This window comes from Gracilinanus agilis, chromosome 4, assembly GCF_016433145.1.
Source record: "Gracilinanus agilis isolate LMUSP501 chromosome 4, AgileGrace, whole genome shotgun sequence".
Classification (NCBI taxonomy): domain Eukaryota; kingdom Metazoa; phylum Chordata; class Mammalia; order Didelphimorphia; family Didelphidae; genus Gracilinanus; species Gracilinanus agilis.
In genome coordinates this window covers 173034089-173046276 of record NC_058133.1, presented here as the reverse complement: position 1 = coordinate 173046276, position 12188 = coordinate 173034089, and the positions used below count along the sequence as shown (strand labels likewise).

At 34.8% G+C, this 12188-nt stretch overlaps 1 protein-coding gene across 1 annotated transcript in view; it reads left to right on the top strand.

Moving 5' to 3' along the window:
* USP32 (ubiquitin specific peptidase 32) overlaps positions 1-12188 on the top strand; it is a 282076-nt gene that overhangs the window by 150014 nt on the left and 119874 nt on the right. Inside the window, exon 6 of the mRNA XM_044676716.1 lies at positions 8572-8703. Within this exon, the coding sequence (XP_044532651.1) occupies positions 8572-8703 (132 nt within the window). The remainder of the gene's footprint in view (positions 1-8571; positions 8704-12188) is intronic.

Genomic DNA, 12188 nt, shown 5'->3' with positions numbered 1-12188 from the left:
AAACTTTTCAAGTTATATCAAGTGTGTAAATTTGCTATGATTAAATATAGAGAATAGTATTAACTAATTTAGAAATAGAAAATATCTATTGTAAGGCATCAGTAACTCCATTTAAAGTTGTTTAATGAGCTGAGGCATGTAGAAAACAAAAGAATTTCAAATTTTCATTTGTAAATAACATTTCTATTAGAGTGCAACTGGTTTTAATTACATGTCTATACAGAATCTTAAAACAAATTTTGAGGTCACAGTAAGTTGAACAGACTTGTCATTTTTAATCAAATTTTGTTCCATTTCACTTAAATCACAAACGTAGAACAGCAGTGTAACCATTTTAGTCCAAAGTTAGAATAATTTATTGATTTCATTTACTATAGTTTTGGGGTTTATAATATATATGCATGAATGTGTGTGAGAGAGTGTAAAATGGATGTATGAATGAATTCTGTTTTAGATGAAGAAACAGACTTGCTGTTAAATCCTTGGTTAGAAGCAAAATAAAAAAAGATGCATGTGTATTTCTGGATATGTATCTCACCTCAAAGATTAAGTCTTAAGTTTCTGGCTTCTTCCCTATCCTGGCTTTCATTGGTATGCCTTTTTTCACTTCTATCTTGTGTAGTTATAGTATGACACAAAGAAACAATTTAAGAAGTTGATCAAACTTTACAATATAATGGATTTTTGTGGTCAAAATTGTACTGTTGCTTGTAGTAATTCACAAGTAGAGTTTTTTGTGCCTTATCCCAACATGTTTGCTAGCAGCAACAAACTTCTCAAAAAGTCCTTTCTGTTTATCTGTCATTACTTCCTTTAGTCCAGTTCTCTGGACTGGCTGCTTCTTTAGGCCCTAACTTTTGGGATTATAATCCTTGTGGCTTGATAACTCCAATACTATGCTTTCGTATTGGAATGAGCACTTCTTCCCCAATGTTTCTAATCTTTGGAATAGGGCCTGGTTCTTTTTTTTCTTTTTATCTGTGTTATAATTGTTTTAGAGCCTATTCTTTTTCCTTTCTTTGCTTCAAAGCATGCTATATAGTCCCTTTACTTTTATTTATTTATTTCTTCCCTGTCTCAATTTGAAATTCTTCCATGACCCTGAACTCATCTCTCTTCACCTTTTCTCTTAGGTTCCAATAATACTTGGTGTATTTCAAAGAACAAATTGTTTAAGAGAAGGGGTTGGTTGGAATTGATTGGTATAGACTGGTTTGTTTTTGAATCTTTTAGGAATCTATCAGAAGCAAAATAAGCTAGGAATGTGGTAGTAGAGAGCCATCTTCCTTAGTCCTTTTATAAATTAATTTTTGTAATTTTCCTTTCTTTTCTTAGGTTACTTTCAAATGATTACTTTTCATTTTTATTCCTCTACTCTGTTAATTCTTAATTTCCATTGATCTTGTCTGGATCATTGAAGGATTGTATATTTACCAGATAAAATAATAGATCAGTAACAACCTGGAAAGATTGAATGAGCTCCTGAGGCTTGAAATTTACTTGAATCAGCTCTAGGTACCATTATTGAGAGATTCTTAACCTTACTTTTGAATTCCATGCTATTCCTCAGAAATACTGTGTATAATTGAGGAAAAGTTCTATGATAACTCTTTCAAATTTTGTTCATAATTTTAGGAGGCTGAAGAAATATCTTTCAAGTTTTCACAATTATCATGGAGGTAGAAGTTAGTAGAAAGAAAAATATGAATAAAATAAATAAAAAGAAAATTGTCCAGATATTTTAGAACCAGGGAGCAGAGTAGAAATGGAAGAGAATCCACTTGTTACGTTCTGAAAGAAGTTCCCAAAGGAAAAGTCCCAAGAATATTATAGCCAGAATCCAGAGGTCTCATATCAAAGAAAAAATATTGCAAGAAGTGAGAAAAAAAATAATTTATGTACCATAGGGTACATAGTCAGGATCACACATGATTTAGCTGCCAGCACATTAAAGGAGTTGAGAATGTGGATTATGATATTCCAGATGGCAAAGAGATCTTCTGCCAAGAATAACTGATAAGAAAAACTGACTATAGTTGTAAAAAGGAAGAAATAGAACTTTAGTGAAATAGAGAATTTCTTGGAATTTCTAATGAAAAGGTCAGAATTGAGTTAGAAAATTTGTTATACAAACAACAGAAGTAAAGAGAAGCATAAAAAAGGTAAACATGAGCAAGCATTCATAAGAGTATAAGCAAAGTTAAAATGTTTATATTCATATATAGGGAGAAGATATCACTAATCCATCAGAACACTGTTATCCTCTCATGTCACAAAGTCAGTCTGACTAGATGGAGGGCCAGGGAATGAATCTGTAATGTTTTGATGTTCTCAAAAGAAGAATGGAAAGAGTAAGGATTAAATTCACTGGGAGGGAGCAAAAGGGAGAAGAATGGATTGATAAGGGAAGTATAGAGGTTGACAAAAAATTGAGAGATACTTCAATGCACTTCTTTCTATGTCACCGAAAAACTAAAACAAAACAAAGTAAAGGAAGTGAGAAAATTATTTTGCTTTAGTTTACACTCAGAATTTTTCAGTTCTCCCTCTGGAAGTAGGTTCCATTTTTCATTGTGAGTTTTTTCAAATTGTGTTGGATCATTTAGAATAGCCAATTCTTTCACAGTTGAACACTGTGAAACATTACTATTACTGTGCAAAGTGATGTCCCTCTAATTATCACTTCACTTTGTATCAGTTCATATAGATATTGCCATGTTTTTTTCTGAAGAAGTTCCTTATCACTTCTTATATAGCACAATAGTACTCAATCAAAATCCTTTGTAAGAATTGTTCAGCTGTTCCCCATTTGATGAGCAACCCCTCAGTTTACTAATTCTTTGACACCACAAAAAGCTGTTACAAATATTTTTGTACATTTAGTCCCTATTCCTTTTTCTTGATCTTTTTGGGATACAGACCTAGTAATAGTTGTATTGCTGGGTCAAAGGGGATACACAGTTTTTAATAGCCATTTTGGCATAGTTCAAAATTGTTCCAGAATGTTTTGATCAGTTCCCTATTCCATAAACAATTCATTAATGTACCTATTTCTATTCTAGCATTTGTCATTTCTAATAGGTGTGAAGTGATACCTCATAGACCAGAATTGGCAAAGTATTGACATGCATGCTGGCCCTGGCATAGGGGAGCTGCTCCATTCCCCCTCTTCCTCTCACCTGAAGACATTTTTTGCATGTTCTGCCCCTCTGTCCAGCCACCCAAAACAAGTAAACACTTTCTCCCTTTCTCCCTCTTCTTCCTCTTCCTCCTTCTCCTCCTTCATATGGAGGAGGATGGGTGCAGCACTCACAGATAGCTTCTGAAATATCTATCATTCTAAGACCGCCTGCTCCTTTAACATGGAAGCTGCTAAATCTTGTGTTATTCTGACTGTGGCTGCATATTATTTGAATTGTTTCTATCTGACTGCTTGCAATATTTTCTCCTTGACTTGTGAGATTTGGAATTTTGTTAAAATATTCCTGATAGTGTTCATTTTGGGATCTCTTTCAGGAGGTGATTGGTGAATTATTTTCATTTCGGTTTTACCATCTGCATCTAAGATATTGGGGCAGTTTTCCTTGAGAATGTCTTAAAAAGATGGTATTTAGGCTATTTTTGATGAATATTTCAGGTTGTCCAATAATATTGAAATTATCTTTCCTTAATTTATTTTCCAGGTCAATTTTGTTTTCCTCATGACATTTCACTTTCTTCAAAATGTTCATTCTTTTTTATTTTATTTTTTTAAAATTTACCTTCTTACCTTCTGTCTTGGAGCCAATACACAGTAAGGGTAGGCAATGGGGGTCAAGTGACTTGCCCAGGGTCACACAGCTGGGAAGTGTCTGAAGCCAGATTTGAACCTAGGACTTCCTGTCTCTAGGCCTGGCTTGCAATCCAGTGAACTACCCAGCTGCCCCCAAAATGTTCATTCTTTTGACTTTTATTGTTTCTTGATATCTCATTGAGTCATTAGCTTCCAATTGTTCATGTCTAATTTTTAAGGAATTATTTTCTTAAGTGAGCTTTTGTTGTGCTTCTTTTTCTATTTGGCCAGTTCTACATTGCAAAGAGTTCTTTTATTTAGTGAATTTTTGTCCCCCCATTACCATTAAATCAATTCTGTTATTTTATTTTAATTCTATATTATATTCTTCAATATTTTGTTCTGACTCTTTTTTGCAATGCTTTTTATAATTTGCTTGCATCATCCTCATTTCTTTTCCTAATTTTTCCTCCACCATTCTTATCTCTTTATTTAACTATTCTATAGATTCGTTTTGGGCTTGGGTTCAATTAGAATTTTTCTTTGAGACTTTGCTTGAGTGTCTTCTGAGGTTATGTCTGTTTTCCTTGCCTATAGAGTAGCTTTTTATGTTCGTCTTTTTATTTTTATTTTTTTTTAAAGGCTGTTTGCTCATTTACCCAGCCTTTTTCTTCACTTGGAATTTTATTTTTAAGGTTAGGCTTATCACCTGGGGGTGGGTAAAAATTGTGTTGAGCTTCATGCTTTTTCAATCTACTGTTTTTCATCCTAGTTTTGGGAAGGGTCTGCAAGGTTTTGGTGTTTCCAATGTGATGTTATTCTGAGATAGGTGTGGTCACTAATCTCCTGTTCTCTGCTCCACTTTTTATCCAGAAAGGGTCCCTATTCTCATGTAATGACAAGTGCTAGTGCTCCTCTTTGTCCTGGAACTGTGACTAGTTTCCCTGCTCTCCTGTAGCCATAAGCACTAGCTCTTCTCTTTCCCTTTGAATTCCGACCAGGGTTCCTTTTCCCATGACTGATCACAGGTACTCTTCTCTGCCCTGGGATTGTGACTCAGAGCTGTTTATGAGGAAAAGTTGCCAATTAGCTCCAGTTGTACTTAGGCCTGTAAAGAGTCCCTTATGTTCTCTTTTTGACTACCTGTCTAAACTTCTTTATGGTCTCTGGTCTGAGAACTTCCAAAGCTGCTTCTGTTTTAACTGTTTCAGCTGCCTTCAAGACCTACTACTAGTGTTGCTGCTCTTTTCTAGGCTAATATCCACTCTAGTGTCACAGACCTTTTTTGCTGACCTCCTTTGTTGTTTTAGGCTGTGAAAATGTTTCCTTTTGACTTTTTGTTGTTCTACAGCTTTAAAATTTGATTTGAGCAGTTATTGTTTGGAGGTAAATGTTAGGAGAGTTCAGTTGGGTTGCTGCCTATACTCTGCTGTCTTGGCTCTTTGTACACTTTACAGTCTTTAAACAGTTTCTTAGAATACAGTAAATAAGTGACTTGCCCTTGATCAAAAGTTAGTATGTGTTAGAGGAAGAATTTGAGCCCATTTTTTTCCTGTCTCTAAAGCACTCTTTCTTTCCATTATGCCATGCTGCGTTTTCTGTCTTTTATACACCTCACAAATTAGTTCAGTTTCTTAGTTCTCTTGTCCTCTCCCCTTCCTCCCTAATTCAGATGCTTGGTAGCTATGTTTGTAATTAAAAAATCAAATAATCTGAAAAAAGCCTATTAGACTAGGCTGGATAAATAGAAATGAGTGTTGAGATCTCTTTATCATCTCTGATAATCTGATAAGGACCGTTTAGTTGATAAGGAAATAAGGACAGGACAAGGGAGTTGTCCTTTACCTCATGTTTCCAGCTCTGGCTACAGGAGTATGGAGTTTATTATATATATTTCAAGACTCATTTCACACAAAAGAACCCTCCCCACACCCTGAAACTTTGCAGATGCGCAGAAGTTACAAATTAAGTCACATCAAAACACAAAACATTGGCTTCAGAATAGACCAAGGCCAAGGCTGAATTTTGACTAGGTTCTTATCAGAAAGCCAAGTTGGGGAGTATCTTGGCCTTGGCTATAACAGGCAACAGCATTCCTTGCTGTGTTAACAGAGTTAACCCTTTAAATTCAGGTTTGATAGTAACTTAAAGCTTTTCAATAAGGCTGCAATACTTTTCAACAAGCAATCACAAGGATCACAAAAGGGGTCAAAAGAGGAGTCTCAGACTTTTATCTATCTCTTATTGGCTTCCCACAAATGAGGGCCTATGATGGAAGTCACAGTAGGGGCAGAGGAAGAGGAGAGGCAAGATAATATTGTTACAGTTTAATGGGCAGAATGTGGTAACTCATTTAATATGAGCAAAGTGAGGAAAGAAATAATCAAAGGCAACTCTAAGATTTTGAACACAGGAAAATCAGTAATGAGTGATCTACCAATAGTTAGAGGGTGACACAGATTTGGGCGAACTTGATTTATTTTAATATATTGACTTTGAGGTATTAATGGGACATGCAAGGTGTTGGATGTACTAATCTACTAAACTAGAAAAGACATAAAAGACATCATTAGAGTGTGATATGGGATTTTATTTTTGTGGTAAGAGGTACGGACATGAGGATTAAGTGATAAAGTAAAAAGAACCCTAAATTTAGGGTTAGAGAAACTGAGTTAAGATCTGTTGTGAGCCTAGAAAAAGAATCCTCTCATTTTCCTCCACTGAAATGAGGGGTTGGACTGACTTGCTAGCTGAAAAATGTTTAATTGTGTGAATTAGATAGCCATGATTGAGAAGTGAATTTAGAGAGAGAAAAGGATACAATTTTGCAGAGGAGACAGAGAAGATGTTTAAAAGAAAGAACTAGGAGGATATTATGGGGTTTCTAAAGTTGAGGGAAACATTGGAAAGAAAGAGATTTAAAGTGTTTTAGATAAGAAACTTGAATGAAGCATTAGAAAAGACTTTTGATTCCTTTCCTTTAGCCCCCTTGGCCAGTTAGTAACCAGTTTAATCATAGCTAGTAATTTCATTTGTTATATGTATTTTATCCTCTTCTTCCTTTCCATTCTGATTATCATATCATTTCAGGTCTCCACTTTAGATTACTTCTCTCTCCCTTTCTTCCCCCTCCTCCAAAACCCATACCTTCCATCTTAGAATCAATACTGTGTATTGGTTCTAAGGCAGAAGAGCAGTAAGAGCTAGGCAATGAAGATTAAGTGACTTACTCAGGGTCACACAGCGAGGAAGTGTCTGAATCCAAATTTGAACCTAGGACCTCCCATCTCTAGGCCTGGCTCTCAGTCCACTGAGCCATCCAGCTGCCCCCTACAGGTATTTTTGACTGGCCAGTCACTCTTGGTGCATATTACTACTAACTTAATTGCATTTGAAACCCTCTCATCACAAGGCATCAGTGGTTTACTATTGCCTAACATATCATGTTCAAACTTCTTCCTTGTTTTTAAGGTTTCAGTGTACTTGCCTTATTTCTCTGTTAACCATATTTTTACCTTCTCTTTCTGGATAGTTCTTCATTGTCCCATGTATATGTCACACATTCCCACATGTGTAACTATTTATATTGTTTCCATCACTTAATGTTTTCTTTACTGCTTTATGTAATTTCTAATTATCTTTTAAAAGTAATTTAATTTCTTTTCCGTGGAGCCTTTGCCACTTCTGGCCATCACTTCCAAACCATACTGCTCACCATTTTCATCTCCCTTCTATCCAACATTTGAACCTTGGTTTTTCCCCCTGAGATGTCAGGCTCCAATATCTCAGCTTTCACCTAATCTTAACTGGGGCCAGTCCCCATATCACTTATATTTATAGCTTGCCTTTTCTTCCCTTTTCCATCTTCTCTTTATGTGTTGTCTTCCCTCATTAAAATGTAAACTCCATGTCCTGCTTGCTTTTGTTTGATTTCTTATAACTTCACATGGTATTTGGCAGGCAGTGAGCACTTAATAAATACTTTGTCTCTTCCAATACTTCTGAGTTGTAATAGTAATATTTATAGTCTCTATCACACAATTTACCATTTTAATTTTGTCCTCTGTTTTATTCAATTGTTTTATGTGTATTCATTTTGACTTCATACTAGATTATAAATCCTTGAAAGGCAAGGACCATGTCTTACTGTACCAAACATATTTCTTAAAATATAATGGCTGCTAATACTTTTTGATTCCAGATACATTTGTATTTTTAAAAGTTTTGTCATTGATGAGAAAATTAATTATAAAATGTAACTATTACTAAATCTATTCTGTGACTATTCTATGTTAACTGACAAAGAAAGGAATTATTGTCATTTTAAGACATTATTTAAAAGATATTTCCTTGGTTTTCTTTCTCATTCTCTTTAAAAAACTATACATATTTTACTGGTTTTGAAATTTAAATGCCAAATAATTTATAACGTTAATTATATAGTTTCCATGTTGTTTTTGTAGTCTTGTATCTTATAGGCAATTAAAAAACTTTTATAGATCATTAAAAGAGCTCATGCTAGAAAGTATATTACTTGTCTATTTTTTAAGCCTATTTTATTGATCATTTCAAATTAATTTTCTTGTCATTTCAAAATAATGTTATCTCTTCCCCCTCCCCCTCCCAGGAATTTGTTTCATTTCATTTTGGCTTTGGTCCATTTAAATTTGAAATCGAGTAAGTAACCTGTTTTTAGCAGCACAGTTAGAAAACAAATCTTTACTTTGAATAAAATAAAATGACTGTCCAGGCCTCCAAGCCTAGCTGGTTTACTTTTTTGTTTGATTTGCCTCTGTCAGTGGAAGAATCAGACATCATTGATCTTGAGAAACGCTATTGGCTGCTGAAGGCTCAATCCCGGACTGGCCGTTTTGATTTAGAGACATTTGGCCCTTTGGTTTCGCCACCCATTCATCCATCTCTGAGTGAAGGTAGGAGTCATTCTCATTGCCTGTAAATATCCATTTGTTGAATTTTTCTCTTTCCACTCCCATCCCCTAGATTAGTCTTCATCCACAATGTTCCCTTAGCATGTTGTTAATCTTAATACTTTGTAATTCCAAGAAGGCATGTTAATATGTCAGATCCTTCAGGTGTTGATTTTCTCTTCTACCTTTTACCATCCCAAGTTTATAAAAGGTGTTTTGAATGATCATCAATAATATTCTGAACGTGTCTATCTCAGTTGCTTGTATTTACCCTGGTCTGACCACATCTAGAATACTGTGTTTAGTTCTTGGCAAAGTATTTTAGAAAAGACCATTAAAAAGTACTGAAAATTATATAATTATCATATGTTCTCTTGAAATATTCATTGGAGATGTTTAGTCTTGAGAAGAGAAGATTTATGTAGGACTTTATCTCTGTGTTAAGATATTCAAATTTTGTCATATTGAAGAATAATTAGGGCCATTCTACTTAGATCTTGGAGGGCAAAACTAGTCCCAGTGGATAGAAGCTAAGAAAAATGTTGGATTAAGTAGAAGGAAAATCTTGTTTTTATAAGTAGAGATGTCCCAAAATTGAATGGTTTGCCTGATTAGTAATGAGTTCCCTAACACTAAGTGCATTCACTAGAGGCATAATGAACACTTGGGATGTTGTAAAGGTCATTCATGCTTCACATAAGAATTTTGTTTAAGATTACTTCCAAGGTCTTTTCTGAATTTGTGATTTGATGAGTCAGTGTCTTCAGACAAATTTTGCTCTTATAATCCAGGAACATGAAAGAAGAGAGTTTTTAGAATGCTAGAATTGCAAGGATCTTAGCATCTAGTTCAGTTTCCTCATTTTATAGATGAGGAAAAAGGGACCCAAAGAGATGAAGTAGCTTTGACCTGGCTAGAAAGCTAGTAAGTACCAAATCTAGAATGTAAACTTATGCCTTTTGACTTCAGTGGTTTAATAATATTTCTACTCCATCATAGATGACACTCAAAGTAGCATTTTACCTTATGACTAAAAGAATTTTAATGGAGTCCCTCACCATCCACAAACAAACAAATAAATAAACAAACAAATAAATAAATGAATGTGAAGCAGCTACACTGACAGTGTTATTTATGCAATTTTTTCTTCTCAGAGCCATTTTAATATGGGATATTATGCTGATGACCTTATTGAAGTAGAGGGAAAATCTTTTCAGTAGATATGGGAGAAGTCCCACAAACTAGTCATTCCAAGTCACTATAGCCTCATGTAGAATATTAGGGTACTAAATCTTTTTGAGGACTAAAAGTCAAACATCAAAACTTCAAACCACTGACTGTAATTTCTTATTATTTGAAAATTTCATTCTCTGATTTTTCTACATTTTACTATTATTATTATTATTATTATTATTATTATTATTATTATTGAGGTATTAACACAATCAATAATTGGTATTAATACAAATACAAAAAAATTAATACAACAAATAAATGAATTACATGTTTAGAGTCTCAGTATTAGAAATCTTTGCATTTGAGCCATGAATTTTTTTATCTGAAATTATTTCAGGTTTGGTCAAGAGTAGCGTTAAGAAGTCTTGTAAAGGGGCAGCTGGGTAGCTCAGTGGAGTGAGAGTCAGGCCTAGAGACAGGAGGTCCTAGGTTCAAACCCGGCCTCAGCCACTTCCCAGCTGTGTGACCCTGGGCAAGTCACTTGACCCCCATTGCCCACCCTTACCAATCTTCCACCTATGAGACAATACACCGAAGTACAAGGATTTAAAAAAAAAAAAAAAAAAGAGAAGTCTTGTAAAGGTGTAAACTGGCATATATATGCTTTGCTATTTCTTTTGCCTGAAAAATGCCTTTCTCCAAAAAACTAAAAATATGTTTTTTCCCTTTAGATTCTTAAAAAGTTCAGTTTTTAATTGTTTTATGATAGTTTCCCTGATACCTCAGTGGATCTGTGATCTAATTAATGCAGATATTTACTTATGCATATTGCAGCCCTTACTTGTCCATTCCTTCTTATCCTTTGTTTTGCTTTTCCATTAAATATTCTACAGAGCAGGGGTTGGCAACGTATGGCTCTTTTTGCAGGAGCCATAAAATCAACTTTTTTTCAGGAGTGCACACTGTTACAGGAACATGCACTGTGAGCACTGTACGGCTCTCACGAAATTACATTTTAAGAAATGTGGCGTTTATGGCTCTCACGGCCAAAATGGTTGCCGACCCCTGCTACAGGGGATCCACCTGCTATGCTAAAGACCTTCCTCTATGACTTTTAACATTTCATGAGTATAATTGCATCATTTAGACTCTACATCTATTAATCCTCTCTATATAATTAGCCAACCTTCTTTTACACTGGTTCATTGTTTGGCGATACTATTTTTAAATCATCACAACATGGTAATTATGCTTCAGCCTACTTGTTTCAGCTGTATTTCTCTTTAAGATATCTATTATTTTCAGTCTTTTGGGATTATGCTGATCCTTGATATTTAGCATATCATATCAGGTGGAGAATAGTGGTGTTAAAAAGATGAGTTATTGTGTCAGGGAATAACAGAATTATTGAAGATGCAACATAATTCCCTGTGCAATCCATCTGTTTCCTTCATTTAAAAATGTGGGGCCAACTCATTCTCTATTTTAAGTCCTTGTGCAAAGATAGACATAATGAATAAATAACTTATTGTACTGTCTATCTAATGGGATATCACAATCTTAGAATTTTTATTGTTAGGTGAAGATTGAGATCTCTCTCTCTCTCTCTCTCTCTCTCTCTCTCTCTCTCTCTCTCTCTTTCTCTTTTTCCCCACTTCTACTTGAAAATCAATACTATATGTTGCTTCTAAGGCAGAAGAGTGACTTACCCAGAAGTCTCTGAGGTTAGATTTGAACCTATGACATTCCATCTCTAGGCCTGGCTATTAATCCACTAAGCAGCTGCTTCCCCCCCCCCCCCCCCCTCCATCATTCTATTTTTAATAATCATGGATCTCATTTTGGGAGTCTCTATAGAAGCTTGAGGTAACATATAGTCAACATAATATCTTCCACAAAATTGGAACATCTGTAGGACCATAGGACCATATCATCTAAAGAGACTCTATCTTCTGTTAGGATAACATTCAGGACAGATCCTCAGTGACAGTGTACACACCTTTGGCTTTCGTACATCTCTTTGTTTTTTGCCTTACTTGATTTGATAATCAGAGGATTTCTGAAACTGTCACTGTGGTTACATTTCTAAAGCAATCATAAGTAATTTTTAATGTCATCAAGGGATATACCTTGTGGGAGAAGTTTTGAAGTCAGTTTTTCTCTATTGAGTCAAACTTCTTTATAATTAATAAATAATAATTGCAGCAGTATCTAGTCTTCTGTCAAAAATAATCTTTGAAATTCCACTCATTCCTCTACCATTTTCATCAAGGATATCTTGAATATATATATTGACAACCCCCACCCCCCCA